Below are 15625 nucleotides of genomic sequence, written 5' to 3' on the forward strand. Positions count from 1 at the left end.
ACACACAGCTTAAAATGGCAATTAAAGGTTAGTTTCCCACATCTGTGGCTTTTTAAATTGCAATTAGTGTCTGTGTATAAATAGTCAATGGTTTTGTTAGAGCTCACGTGGACACACTGAGCAGGCTAGATACTGAGCCACGGGGAGCAGAAAAGAATTGTCAAAAGACCTGTGTAGCAAGGCAATGGAACTTTATGATGGAAAAGGATATAAAAAGATATTCAAAGCCTTGAATATAACAGTCAGTACTGCTCAATCACTTAGTAAGAAGTGGAAAATTTAGGGATCTCTTGATAGCAAGCCAAGGTCTGGTAGACCAACAAAGATTGCAGCCACAACTGCCAGAAGAATTGTTCAGAATACAAGAAAAACCCACAGCTAACCTCAGGAGAAAAACAGGCTGTTCTGGAAAAAGATGGTGTGGTTGTTTTTAAGGAGCACAATACGACACTACTTGAACAAAAATGAGCTGCATGTTTGAGTTGTCTGAAAGATGCCTTTACTGTGCCAAAGCCACAAAAAAGCCCGGTTACAATATGCCCAACAACACCTTGACATACCTTACCAGACTTGTTTGTGGCATTGGCGCAATAAAGTCTTCTTTCTGGCAACTCAAACATGCAGCTCATTTTTGTTCAAGTATTGTCATATGACAAGGGACACTCCATGCAGACAACATTGCTTTTCTTTGTATATGGAACAATTCTTCTGTCAGTTGTGACTGTAATCTTTTTTTTGGTCTACCTGACCTTTGGTATCAAGAGGTCCCCGAATTTTGCACTTCTTAATAAGTGACGAAACAGTACTGCAGCGCTACCCCCGTGAGGGCAACTTGCTAAATCTGTACCCCACTGTTGCCCCGACCTTGCAAGTCCTCCGACACCTCTTACACCCTGGGTTCAGACATTTTGGTAGTGACCAAGACAATTGGAAACACACACACAATACAAGTGAAACAGTTGAACTTTTGTTTACTGACCCTGGAATGTTTGGCCTTATAGACACAGAAGGTGGCACACACAGATTAACCGCTTGATATCCGCGCTATAGCCGAATGACGGCTACAGCGCGGACCTTAATTCCCGGGAGGCCGTCATATGACGGCCTCCCCTGTGCACGCGCCCTGCACGCGCCCTGCAGGGCACGCACTGAGCGCGACGTGATCACCGAGTCACTGAGACTCGGCTGATCACCGATCCAAGTAAGGGGCCGGTCCCGAACCCTTACCATGTGATCAGCTGTCAGCCAATGACAGCTGATCACATGATCAAAACAAAAGCTCTGTGATCGTTTTTTTTTCTCCTCGCGCTGACAGTGCGAGGAGAAAAAAAAGCCGATCACCGGCTCATTAGCAAGGGACATCGGTCCCGAAGAGGAGGAGGCAATAATGCCTCAATTGTGCCACCAGTACCCCCTGCCAGTGCCACCTGACATTGCCACCTGACAGTGCCCACAGTGCCCACCAGTGCCACGTATCAATGCCCATGAGTGCCAACTATCAATGCCTACAAGTGCCACCTATCAATGCCCACAAGTGTCACCTATCAATGCCCACCAGTGGTGCCAATCAGTGCCACCTAGCAGTGTTGCCTATCAATGTACCAGATCAGTGCCAATCACTGCCACCCATCAGTGCCCATCACTGCCACCCATCAGTGCCCATCACTGCCACCTATCAGTGCCCACCAGTGCCGCCTCATCAGCGTACATCAATGAAGGAGATAAATTACCCTTTTTAAAATTTTATAACAAAATATTAAAAAAAAAAATTTTTTTTTTTTTTTAAATTCGGTCTTTTTACATTTTTTTAACAAAAAATACAAACCGCAGAGGTGATCAAATACCACCAAAAAAAAGCTCTATTTGTGGGGAAAAAATGATAAAAATTTCATTTGAGTACAGTGTTGTATGATCGCGCAATTGTCATTCAAAATGCGTCAGCGCTGAAAGCTGAAAATTGGTCTGGATAGGAGGGGGGTTTAAGTGCCCAGTAAGCAAGTGGTTAAAATGGCAATTAAAGGTTAATTTCCCACATCTGTGGCTTTTTAAATTGCAATTAATGTCTGTGTATAAATAGTCAATGAGTTTGTTAGCTCTTACGTGGATGCACTGAGCAGGCTAGATACTGAGCCATGGGGAGCAGAAAAGAACTGACCTGCATAACAAGAGAATGGAACTTTATGAAGATGGAAAAGGATATAAAATATATCCAAAGCCTTGAATATGCCAGTCAGTAACACTGCTTCCCTCTAGTTCTCAGCTATGACTCTATGTCATCATATCCTGCCAGCAGGGTGATTAACACCAGGGAGTAAATCAAAGCATCTTGGGAGTTGTAGTCCCAGGACTCAGGTTTCACACCCAGGCCGTACTGTAGTCTGCAATGGACTATGAGTACCAGCCGTCTGGAGTAGGAGAATAGATTGCTGGGAGAGGTAATATAAAGCCTGTGCTGGGTCAGGGTCACTCTCTTGGGACCCCGGCCTGGATCTGCAAGCAAGTGTCAGGCTGTGCTGCGGCCAAAATGCGGCCTGTGCTAGAGACGGTCATCACGTGTGTGCACAGGGACATCCACTGCCAGCTACTTCTGATCGTTCAGCGACACCCTGGAGGCCGCTTTCATCACATCCATGCCAGATCCAGCTGGGCCACTGTGCGGTGTGACCTGAGGTCAAGCGCCATCCTTTGAACCAGGACCCTGCGGGAGTTTGCTGTGGGCCCTTCACCCCTTTCTTCAATCGCCCACCTTATGACAAGTGACACTGTATGCAGACAAAGTTGTTTTGCTCTGTGCTACATTTACTCAGTGTACAGTGTGCATTTTGCTTCTGGATACAACAGGCACACTTTGCATCCCCTGCTTGTCAGGACACATCTGCCTACTTTACTTCACTCTGTTTATCAGGATACCTCCAGTATACCACCAAGGAGCTAGCTGAAGACTCAGGGCTTTCTCTCCTTCAAAGGGACTACACCCTACTCCCCCCCCAAAAGAGATTAATAATACTTGTGGTGCCATAAAGGCCCTACTTTCACCTAGGATTCAATTATTATATGAGCTGGTTAAAGACTTAAAGTGGTTGTAAAGACAGAAGGTTTTTTCTCCTAATGCACTCTATGCATTGAGATAAAAATCCTTCTGTGTGCAGCAGCCCCCCTCAGCCCCTCTAATACTTACCTGAGGTCGACCTCTTTCCAGCGATGTGCACGAGTGCCTCGGCTGTCCGGGACTCTACGTCCTGATTGGCTGAGACACAGCAGCAGCGCCATTGGCTCCCGCTGCAGTCAATCAAAGTCAGTCAACCAATCAGGAGAAAGAGGGGGCAGGGCCGAACCACGGCTCCATGTCTGAATGGACACATGGAGCTGCAGCTCAGCTCGGGTGCCCCCATAGCAAGCTGCTTGCTGTGGGGGCACTCGACAGAAGGGAGGGGTCAGAAGCACCGATGAAGGACCCATGAATAGGAGGATCTGGGCTGCTCTGTGCAAAGCTATTTCACAGAGGAGGTAAAAAAACAAGACTTTAGTATCACTTTAAAGGTTAAACAGTTTTTGCTGAACTAAAGCGGTAGTAAACCACAGATGACAAAAAAAAATCCCCTGCAAGGCAATGTCATAATGTGCTAGTAGGCATTGCCTACTAGCACATTATGAGAGACTTACCTCAAAATGAAGCCCTCCAGCACTGCGCTGTCACCGCTGAGAGGGCTTTCATTCCCCTGGTTTTCCTTCCTGGTTCAAGTGGCCGGGGACGTGATGACGTCACTCCCTTGTATGAGCGCAGGAGACGCCGTTTATGGCACGGGCTCTGAAGGTCTGGCACTGTATGGTGGACCTTCAGAAAGCATGCACCAGTGACGTCTCCGGCTGCATGCACTCTGAATATCTCCTAAACGGTGCAAGTTTAGGAGATATTCACAGTACCTACAGGCAAGCCTTATTATAGGCTTACCTGTAGATACAAGTGGTAGAACAAAGTTTGCTAATACTTATATCTTTTTCTGGATCTGTGGTGTTGAGGTACAGAAGGGAGTTGTCTGCCATAAGAAAGGGTCATTTCTCTGCCCTTCTTCTACCTGTTCCCATAGCTTTCAACCTAAACAAAGTATTGATATTGTGTCAGTGTTCATTATATCCTGGAATCAGTTACTGTTTCCTTTTTGGCTGTCTTCTACCATCAGTATTATTTGTCATAGTAAAACATTAGCAAGCTTATGTTACTGGATCCTAATAATGCCCCAGTAAACAAGGTTCAACTGTTTCATTTGAATTGTGTGTGTGTTTCTAATTGTCTTGGTCACTACCAAAATGTGTGAGTCCAGGATGTAAGAGGTGTCGGAGGACTTGCAAGGTCAGGGCAACCAGTGGGATAATTCAGTAAGTGGCCCTCACTGGGGTAGTGCTGCAGTGCTGTTCAATCACTTATTAAGAAGTGCAAAATTCATTTTTGTGGCTTTGGCATAGTAAAGGCTTCTTTCTGGCAAATCGAACATGCAGCTCATTTTTGTTAAAGTAGTGTCGTATTGTGCTCCTTAAAAACAGGTTACCTGTGGATTTTTCTTTGTATCCTGAAAATTCTTCTGGCAGTTTTGGCTGCAATCTTTCTTGGTCTACCTGACCTTGGCTTGGCATCAAGAGATCCCTACATTTTCCACTTCTTAATAAGTGATTGAACAGTACTGACTGGTATATTCAATGCATTGGATATCTTTTTATATCTTTTTCCATATTTAGTGCCTTGTTATGCATGCCTTTTGACAGTTCTTTTCTGCTCCCCATGGCTCAGTATCTAGCCTGCTCAGTGCATCCACGTGAGAGCTAACAAACTAATTGACTATTTATAGTATACACAGACACTAATTGCAATTTAAAAAGCCACAGATGTGGGAAACTAACATTTAATTGGCATTTTAAGATGTGTCACCTTGTGTGTCTGTACCAAGGCCAAACATTCCAGGGAATAGAAACTTTTAATTAGGGCCATTTGGGTGATTTCTGTTATCATTGTGATTTAAAAAGGAGCCAAACAATTGTGATAATAAATGACTTCATATGATCACTATCCTTAAAAAAAAGAGAGTGTTTCGGCATGATCAATCATATTTTCAATATCAATGCCAAAAGGTCACAATCTCTGCCAGGGTATGCAAACTGAAGACAACTATATGTAATGGCTACAGTATATTGCCCTTTATTTTATGTCCCTATGCTGTACACGACAGCAGTAAAAATCTGGCATAATTTTTTTTTACTTCAAGCTTTTAATGGTCATCAGAAACACATGCAGGGACATCTCTGTGTCTGCTTTAACTCTACAAAGTTTTAAATCCTACACTGTATACAGGTTCTCTTTAAAAAGGACGTATGCCTTATTAATGTTTTTTTTTTTATATACTTATGAAAAATAAATGTGAACAATCTCATCAAAGGTCATAAAGAGACTCAAACATCTCCATTGTACCTGACAGTTGGAAACCTTGTTTTTTTCTGAGGCCGCAGTTGACATGATGCAGCTCGAAAAATGACTTTTTATGCTGTTGTGTAATGCTGTCTTTTTCCCCTTTGTCCCAAGCCAAATGTGATTTTTAATGACATACTATATGGCCAATGTATTGTGTACACCCCTCCAAATTTTTGCGTTTAGGTGCACAAAGCCATTCATAAAGGCATGAGTCGTTGAAGAACTTGAGTGTCCTGCACAGAGCCCTGACCTCAACCTAACTGAACACCTTTGGGTTGAATTGGAACACCAACTGTTTTGCCGCGTACACACGGTCGGACTTTTCAGCTACAAAACTCCGACAGCCCGTCCGACAGACTTTCGACAGACTTTCGACAGACTTTTGGCGGACTTTCAACAGACTTTCTAACGACCGGACTTACCTACACACAATCACACAAAAGTCTGATGGATTCGTACGTGATGACGTACACCAGACTGAAATAAGGAAGTTGATAGCCAGTAGCCAATAGCTGCCCTAGGGTGGGTTTTTGTCCGTCGGACTAGCATACAGACGAACGGATTTCTGGGTCCGGCGGAGTTACGACGTAAAAATTTGAAGCATGTTCCAAATCTAAAGTCCGTGAGATTTGCGACTGGAAAAGTCCTCTGAAGGTCCGGTGAAGCCCACACATGATCGCATTGTCTGCCGGATTTGGTCCGTCGGCGTGCGTCGGACAAGTCCGGTCGAAAAGTCCGACTGTGTGTACGCGGCATAAGCCAGGTCTTCTCATCCTACATTAGTACTTGACCTCCCAAATACTCTTCTGGGTGAATGGGCACAAATTTTCAAAATTCACTATTCCAAAACCTTGTGGAATTCTTTCCCAGAAGAGTGGAGGCTGTTATAGAGATAATGGAATGTCAACTCCCTTTTAATGGTCATGGTTTTGGAATGGGATGTCTAACAAGCTCATATAGGTGTAATTGCCAGGTGTCTACACCTTTGGCCATATAGTATATGTCCTCTTTTTTTCTCTTTTCTTTGCAGTGATCTGAGTAGTTTATATGCACTTTGTAAATTTGTATTGCCGTTTGTGTTGCTTATGCATTTGCAGTCATTAGGTTTGGAAATACTGACTCTCTTACCAGCCCACACCAGCTCTTTGGCGCACCTCACCGACTCCTTGGTCTTGCAGTAATGTAGAGGAGCGTGTCCACTCATGGAGAAGGAATTCAGTTTCGCTCCGTGGCTGATCAGGGCTTTGACACATTCTAGGTTAGCAACCTCACAGGCAACGTGTAATGGCGTCTTCCCGTTGGGTTTACTGTTGATAGAAGCGTTGTGTTCCAGCAGAACCAACAGACTCTCCAAGTGCCCCAGCATCACTGTAATGTGTAGACCAGTCGCCCATGATGATGCCAGTTTAAAACTGGGCAGCCAATAACCTAATGATATCAAAGTTACACCATGTGACTTGGGATTACAGCAACAGAGTAGGCTTTAAAAAATGTAGACATCCATTGTACTACAGTACTTTAAGGGCGATGTGTAGTGTTGATGTGCATATGTTTTTTTACACCCAGTGACCAAAATAATATTATTATTAAAATACATTTTGATAAAAGTTTTTAACCTTTTTTTTTTAACAAGGTAATAATGAAATAATGCATATGAATATTTAACCACTTGCCGACTGCCCCATAGCAGATTTACTGCTACAGGGCGTCTGCGCTGTGCAGGATCACGTATATATATGTGATCCCGCACTTCCGGGTATCAGACGCGAGTGTGTGCCGCCGGCGACTCGCTCCCACTGTGGAGCTGATTAGCGGGTCCCATGGACCCGATGTCCGCTGGCACCCACTGATCATTCAGTACACAGGCAGAATGGTAATCTGCCTATGTTAACAAGGCAGATTGTCGTTCTGTCAGGACAGAAGGCTTGGATCCTGTGTTCCTGCAAAGCAGAAACACCAATCCATGCCTTCCACTAGTAAAAGCACCTCCCACACTACACTGAAACATTAGCTAGGCACACATATAATCCTTTGATCGCACCAGATGTTAAAGAGGTTGTAAACCCTAAAAAAATAAAAATAAAATAAACCTGTAAGTCAAAGGCATAATGAGCTAGTATGCATAGCATACTAGCTTATTATGAAATACTTACCTTAGAATGAAGCTGTTGCAGCGGCGCCCTCTGAGATGGCTGACATTTTCCCCTGGAGTTTTCTACTGGGTTCACGGGCTCCGGCGAAGTGATTGGCCAGAGCCGCATGAGCGCGGGTACCGCCGGTCACGGCACAGGGTCCTGAAGAAACGGCACAATCAGGCTGTTCCTTCAGTGCTCATGCGCCGATGACGTCGGCGGCAGCGTATATAGTAAATATCTCTCAAACTGTGCAAGTTTAGGAGATACCTTATTTACAGTACCTACAGGTGAGCCTTATTATAGGCTTACCTTTAGGTAAAATTAAACATGAAGACTTTACTTTGTCTTTAACCCCTTCCTTGCCAGTGTCATTATTACAGTGACAGTGCATTTTTTTTTAGAACTGATCACTGTATTAGTGTCACTGGTTCCCAAAGAGTGTCAGGTGTCCGATTTGTCCGCCGCAATATCGCAGTCCCGCTATAAGTCGCAGATCGCCACCATTACTAGTAAAAAATAAATAAATAAATAGGAATTCCATAAATATATCCCACAGTTTGTAGATGCTATAACTTTAGCGCAAACTAATCAATATATGCTTATTGGGATTTTTTTTACCAAAAATATGTAGCAGAATACATATTGGCCTAAATCAGTGATTCTCAAACTGTGTGCCGCGTGAGATTTGCAGGTGTGCTGTGGGAGTTTTGAAAAATATTTAAAATTGCTAGCGATTTGAAACCTTGAACATGTCAAAAAATTAAATGATGAATCAAAGTTGCAAGTTAGAAAAGTAACATACTTAAAAATGCAGTCTCTTTCAGTCTGTCATTCATTGGTTCCTTTCATAATGTGAGACTCGTGTGAGATCTCGGGAGAACTTGATCTAATTACTTTATAATACTTTATAATAGAGACCGTTCCGTTCCAACTTTAATGCTTATAAATAAAGTTTGTTCATTGTTTAGCGATGGAGAAAAATACTTAATCAAGTCTGGAACTTTGAAAGAGAAACTGTTAAATGAAAGTACAAAGGAGATTACAATCGCTTCAATCTGATTTGCTCTCGAAAGCAGGCACATCCTTCACATTAAATTTAAAATTAAATATATATGTAAAAACAAATACGTTCTTCAGCAGAAAAATTGTTAAATCTTTTCAGGTGTGCCGTGAAAATGTTTCGATCTTTTTGGTGCGCCGCAAGATAAAAAAGTTTGAGAAACATTGGCCTAAATTGATGAAGAAATTCGATTTTTTACATTTTTTTATTGGATATGTTTTATAGCAGAAAGTAAAAAATATAGTTTTTTGTTTATACGCAAAAAAAAAAAAAAACGCAGAGGTGATCAAATACAACCAAAAGAAAGCTCTATTTGTGGGAAAAAAGGACACACATTTTATTTGGGCACAGCGTTGTACGACCACGCAATTGTCAGTTAAAGTAAAGCAGTGCCGTAATGCAAAAAATGGCCTGGTCATGAAGGTAAATTTAATTTTTGGTGACATACACCCGTAAGGCAAACCGTGTCGAAAGGGATGCAGTCGCTGCCACTTTCCTCATTAGAACCCTGCCGGTGCAGCAGTTGATTAATAATGATAAATCACCCCCCCAGGGGGCATGGCGGGGTGTAAAGCAGGAAAGACGTGCAGTAACTAAGCTCCGCTTCTACCTCATCCTTTTGGATATCCTGACAACACGAATTGTGCTTTCCTCCACATATACTGGTGGCTAAGCAGTCCACTCACCGATCAGCATAATCCTCGATCCTCCAGATGGCAAGAATGTGCTGCCTCAGGTCAGCACTTCCTCCACGGTGGCCATCTTGACCACGCGCTCTGCCACTTTCTACTCCTCCAGTGTAATGGCGAGCACTCAGATGGTGCCTGTAGGCAAGCGAGATGCAGAGCCCTCCTAGGCGGACCTGATGGCTGCTATGACATCACTTAAGGAGACTTTGACTTCCAAAATCGATACCATGACTACGGAGGTCAGTCTCATAAGGAATGACATGGATAAATTTTGCTCCCGGCTGTCTGAGGCTGAATCCCGCATTTCTCAGGTGGAGGACACGGTGTCAATAACCATGAATCAGACCGAGACAGAAGTACAGTTAATCACACTTGTTTAATAATAATAAAAAGGTAAACAGAGTAAGCATAGTCAATACATAACCAGAGTTCAGTAACCAGATCGGGTAGTCAGCCAATGCCAATGTCAGAGAGCCAGAGATCAACATAGTAGTACAGCAAGCAGGATCAGGAGCCAGAAGGGACGTCAGCCGAGCAAATCTTCAACAGGAACGCAGGAGAAAGTCTCTGAGATGTGACCAAAGGTGAAGGCAGAGATGAAGTGAGCTGGACGGCTTTAAGTAGCCAGGACTGACAAGCAGATCATCAACAGCTGAGCCACTGTGGAGAGAAAGGAGCTGGCAATTAGCTGACAGCTGAGCGGACAGCTCAGAGAAGGAAGGGCTGAGCCCAGCCCTGACACACGGTTCACACTGACTCCAGGGAGTTGTGGCTCCTGCAAAAACAGATACAATCTCTACACGAAAAAACTGTGGATATGGAGAACAGGCCCCATCGCAATAATTTGTGGGTGGTGGGGCTCCCTGAAAGGGTGCCAAACCTACGGAATTCGCTGAAGGTTTCCTCGCCACACTGCTAGGCCTCAAAGATCTCCCTTCAATGTTTGTTCTGGAGCGGGCTCACAGGGTCCCTACTACGCCACCTATACCCGGAGCCCAACCTATCCCCGGAGCCCCAGCTAGACCCTTTCTGATAAAGCTCCTAAATTACTGAGACAGGGACAGGCTGGTGGCGGCCACCAGAAATGCACCTGAGCTAACCTTTGAAAATACCAGAGTCTCTCTGTATCAAGATTATTCCCCTGAAGTGCAGCAGTGTCGACGCTCCTTCACAGAGATCCAAAAACGAGAAAATGGGCTAAAATACAGCCTTCTGTACCCAAGCAAGCGCAGAATTGTTGATGGCGGCTCCACGCGCTACTTTGACACTCCTGTGGCCGCGGGCACCTGGCTTGATTGTTGTGACCCTCTCTCAGATCTCCTTAGCGGATTACAATTCTGCCTGTTGCAGATATTCTTGGAGAACATGATCCTGATGCATACCACATGTTCCAGAAACTAAGCACTTTTTCTACACGGCACAATGTTACCTTGATCCCCGTTTCTTTACCCTTCCTATTGCTGGAACTGACCCAGGTACTGTTGAGTTTCCCCTGGATTTTGTTCCACTGTCACAATCCCCGCGTGCACGGCTTTACAGAGACATGAAGTCCACACTTTTTCTGGCAAGTTTTGGGAGCAAGCCCTGCATCTGTTTTTTTTCTTTTTTTTCTTTTTTGTTTGTGGTTTTGATGTTTTTCTCTAAAGGTGCAGGGGTAGGGAGTTTTTTTTACCAGAGAGTGGATTCTTTCAGTTGTTACAATGATGTGTATGCTTCTACTGCTGCTCATGACTGTACTGTTCTATTGGCTCAAACAGGTGACAAATGTATTAATATGTGCCGCACTGATGGCTGGTGTGATGGCTCTGGTCTGGATTTGCTCCTCCCTATCATTCCATGATGGCTAACACCGCTAAAGATTCTCTGACCATTCTGTCATACAATGTTAGGGGGCTCAACTCCAAATACAAGCGTTTGTTGCTGTTTCAATATCTGAAATTACACAATCCACATATAGTACTATCACAGGAGGCCCAATTGATGGGAAGTAGAATAATGGCTCTAAAAAAACAGTGCAGAGAGCCTTTCATGTGACCTATTCCACGTATTCTCGTGGGGTGTCTACTCTAATCAGTAAGAACATATCGTGCACAATTCATGATGTTCATCTGGACTCTAATGGGAAATTTGTAATGCTAGTGTTAACTGTATGGAATCGGAAATATATTATTGTGAATGTTTACTTACCTCCTCCTAGTCAGATGCAACCCCTGTACTTATTGTTGGAGAGGATGGCTCTGCATTGCCCCGCACAAATTTTGTTCATGGTTGACATTAACGCCACACTATCACGTGAATTGGACAGGCGGACACCCCCTACCAACATTAACTCTGATTTAGGCACCTTGGCGCAAGCTGCAGACTTTACTGAGGTATGGAGATGGTTACACCCTCAGGACAGAACTTATTCCTGCTTTTATACCACCTTCAAGACCTCTTCATGTATAGATCTGGCTTTTTGCGAACACAGCCCTACTTAGTGAGGTCCACTAGGCAAACTAGGCAGCCGCCTAGGGCGCCCTGCTGCCTAGGGCGCCCAGCCACTGGTGTTCCTACTCTCTTCTCTCTGCAGCAACCAACTAAGTCTCAGCATCAGCAGGCAGCCGATGCTCCATTTGCACATAGTGTCAGAGGCGGAGAGGCGGCGGAGGACAGTGTCTGTGTCCCGACTCCCAAATGAATGGAAGCAAGCAAACATTAATTGATGGGCGCTGGTAGGCTGCATTGATGGGCACTGGTAGGCCTCATTTGATGGGTGCTGGTGAGGCTGCATTTGATGGGCGCCGGTGAGGCTACATTTGATGGGCACTGGTAGGCTGCATTGATGGGCACTGGTAGGCCTCATTTGATGGGTGCTGGTGAGGCTACATTTGATGGGTGCTGGTGAGGCTACATTTGATGGGCGCTGGTGTGGCTACATTTGATGGGCGCTGGTAAGGCTACATTTGATGGACGCTGGTGAGGCTACATTTGATGGGCGCTGGAGAGGCTGCATTTATTGGGCGCTGGTGAGGCTACATTTGATGGGCGCTGGAGAGGCTGCATTTGATGGGCGCTGGAGAGGCTGCATTTGATGGGCGCTGGAGAGGCTGCATTTGATGGGCGCTGGTGAGGCTGCATTGATGGGCGCTGGTGGGCTGCATTTGATGGGCGCTTTACTAAAAAGGTGGGGTATACATGGGCAGGGAAAAGGGGGTGGAGTCAGGGGTGGAGCCGTGGGGGGGGGGGGCAGCAAAATGAGGTTTCGCCTATAAGTACAGGTCTGATTCCAGGTATGTTGTTCATTGGCTGCCCATTTAAATGAACGGCCACTTTATTAGGTACACCTGTTCAACTGGAATGGGAGATTCGCATCATGGATGTGCAGCCGACAAATCTGCAGCAACTGCGTGATGCTATCATGTCACTATGGGCCAAAATCTCTGAGGAATGTTTCCAACACCTTGTTGAGTCTATGCCGCGAAGAATGAAGGCAAAAGGGGGTCCAACCCGGTACTAGCAAGGTGTACCTAATAAAGTGGCCGGTGAGTGTATAAGGATAATCTTCAAAAAATACATGAATGTATGTACATGAATAATGTATATACACCATTGTATGTATATATACAAATTTGTATCATTATATTGTTACATTTGTTTGTGTCGTGTGTGCTTGTTGAGTACTTTTTCAGTGTTAGCAGCTGATGCAATAGCTGGCAAAGCTTCATGGAGCCGTATAACATAACAATGGTCTGCATTATATAATACGTGGTGTGAGTGCCGAGTCATTCTACAATAATAAATCTCTGACATCCAACCTTGGCACATCACTAGTACAACTCTACCCATAGCAAACGGATATTAAATTCTGCCATGGTCCAGAATGCAACAGTGACCTATTCAGCAGCAGTTTACAAACCATATTAATTCCTTCCCAACCCAGTGGAGCTAACTATGTATAGACCACAGGTCAACTGAACAAATATGCTAAGTTCTCAAATATAAGGGAAAACCAAAGTAAAAAAACGGACAGCATAAATATGCAGATTAAATAATGTTATGCTGGCTATTGAACCAAGGATTCCAGCACTGGCCTCTAAGCAGGGCCATTTTAATTTTTTTTTTTAAAGCTGAACTCCGGGTGGATATAAAAACAAAATAAACACAGTTTTTGTAAAAAAAAAAAAAAAAATAGTGCCCGCTATCCTCCCTGCATGGACCGAGGCACAGGTACGTCGATTCGCGCAGGAGAGCCGACCTGCCGCAGTATATCTGCGGGAGCTGGTCGGCTAGTGATTAAATAACAAACATGTCTATACTTACTTGCTCTGTGCAAGGGTTTTGCATAGAGTGGCCCCGATCCTCTTTTTCTGGGGTGCCCCGGCGGCGCTCCTGGCTCCTCCTGTTCATCGGGTGCCCACACGGAGAGCCGCTTTCCCTGGGGGCACCCGAGTGGGTGCGCTCATGAGTCTCGCTGATGCGTCCATTGACACAGCAGCGGGAGCCAATGGCTCCTGCTGCTATCAATCTATCCAATGAGGACTGGAGACAGCGGCTGGAGGCGCTGGGCTCGTGCACATCGCTGGAACAATCGGGTTCAGGTAAGAAAAAAGGGGGCTTTGGGGGGAGCTACAGCACAGACGGGTTTTCACCTTAATGCATAGAATGAATAAGTGCATTAAGGTGAAAAAACTATGAGACTTTACAATCCCTTTAAAGAAAACACACCAATCTGGCAAATTGGAGCTACAAAAAAAGCTCCAGAACTTTTTTAAGCTTCAGGCATTTGGCTTCTGGCTACTTGCAGTGGAGATGTGAATCATCTCCATAGAGAATAATAGATTTTTTTTCCTCCAGCGTTTTGGAGCTTTGAGCTTCAAGCTACAAAACGCTGAGGTGTGAATGGGGCCTAACAGAGAATGCGGTGTTACCCTCCTGGCTGTGTTGTCTGGTAGAGGTGAACGAAGTGGCCAGACAGAATTGTAAATACTGGAAGATTAGACAGTTCACATGTGTGTATTTTAACTGCACTGTTCTTGGGGAACTCCTTGGGGAGTAAACTCCCATGTATGCTTTTTACCTACAGGTAAGCCTACAATAAGGCTTGCCTATAGGTACAGTAAATATCTCCTAAGCGTGCACTGGAAATATTTACTTTAGATGCAGCCGGTGACATCACCGGCGCATGCACTCTGAAGGAACGGCATACCCGTGCCATTCCCTCAGAGCCATGCCGTAAACTGCGTGGGCGTGACATAATCGCCAGCTCGGCAATCAGATAGCCGAAGCCCGCGAGCCCGGGTGAAGATGGAAGTGCCTTCAGCGATGACAGTGGGACGCTGGAGGGCTTAATTTTCATGTAAGTCTGCCATGCATACTAGCACATTATAACGTAAACTGTCCGGGTGCCCGATTTTTTTTTTTTCTTGGATGCGGTTTACTACCGCTTTAAAGAGACACCTTGCTCATGCAGTGTCTCTGCAATGGCAACCCCTGACCCTACCAAGCATTTCCAGATATGGAACCTGCACCCCTGTGACAGGCCTTGCAGCCAATTACTATGCTTGAACTCTGGCACATAATCGATGGAGTAATGGTACCATCCCCCCAGGATCACCAAAACCACTGATTTCAGTACTATCTGTGGCAGAATAAGGAAAAGGGGTGAGAACAGGCAAGGTGAACGTAAGAGGGTCAGGGTGACTTCTATGTGAAGATGCTGTCATTTTGCCCTGCAAGGCCAAGCTGACAGTGTCTCTTTATGGGCCCTTGGGATTGAACTCAGGACCTTAGGATTAAACCCGATGCTGCAAGATAACATTACTATGTTAATGTATACCTGCTTTGTAAGAAGCCAAAATAAGTTTCTCATCTTCCACTTCAAACACTGTGTCCATGTCTATGTTGTCTTCATTGAGCATATTTTCCACAGCGACGTAGTCATTTGACTGCAGAGCCTTCAGGAAACTTTCTTTCAGTCTCTTGTTGGAGAGGTACCGAGGGTACGTCTTCCCACCATCTGGATCCATATCTCCCTGCTGCCAATGTATACAATCACAGTCAGATTTAATGCACAGGCATGACGTCCTCTCTGTGTTGAATGCTAAGTCACTGACAACTTCAAGACTGACTTTGGGTAATTCTATCGTCTAGCCATGGCTACACCATCTATTTATACATAGCCTGCAATCTCGGAGGAACTAATTATAGATGACACTGAACTATCGGCCTGTCAACAATATCAATAAAGGGCTTCTCAGCCGACCAACAATATGGATCTATTATCTGAGGGTTTTGCGAA

General features: G+C 44.8%; 1 protein-coding gene across 1 annotated transcript in view; it reads right to left on the bottom strand.

Moving 5' to 3' along the window:
* Positions 1-15406, bottom strand: part of ASB4 (ankyrin repeat and SOCS box containing 4) — a 46187-nt gene extending 30781 nt beyond the window's left edge. Inside the window, exons 1-2 of the mRNA XM_073632654.1 lie at positions 15164-15406; positions 6590-6889 (exon numbers count right to left, since the gene is read on the bottom strand). Of these exons, the coding sequence (XP_073488755.1) occupies positions 6590-6889; positions 15164-15353 (490 nt within the window). The 5' untranslated portion in view covers positions 15354-15406. The remainder of the gene's footprint in view (positions 1-6589; positions 6890-15163) is intronic.
* Positions 15407-15625: the final 219 nt, after the last annotated feature.

The sequence above is a fragment of the Aquarana catesbeiana genome, linkage group LG05 (assembly GCF_042186555.1).
Source record: "Aquarana catesbeiana isolate 2022-GZ linkage group LG05, ASM4218655v1, whole genome shotgun sequence".
Lineage (NCBI taxonomy): Eukaryota > Metazoa > Chordata > Amphibia > Anura > Ranidae > Aquarana > Aquarana catesbeiana.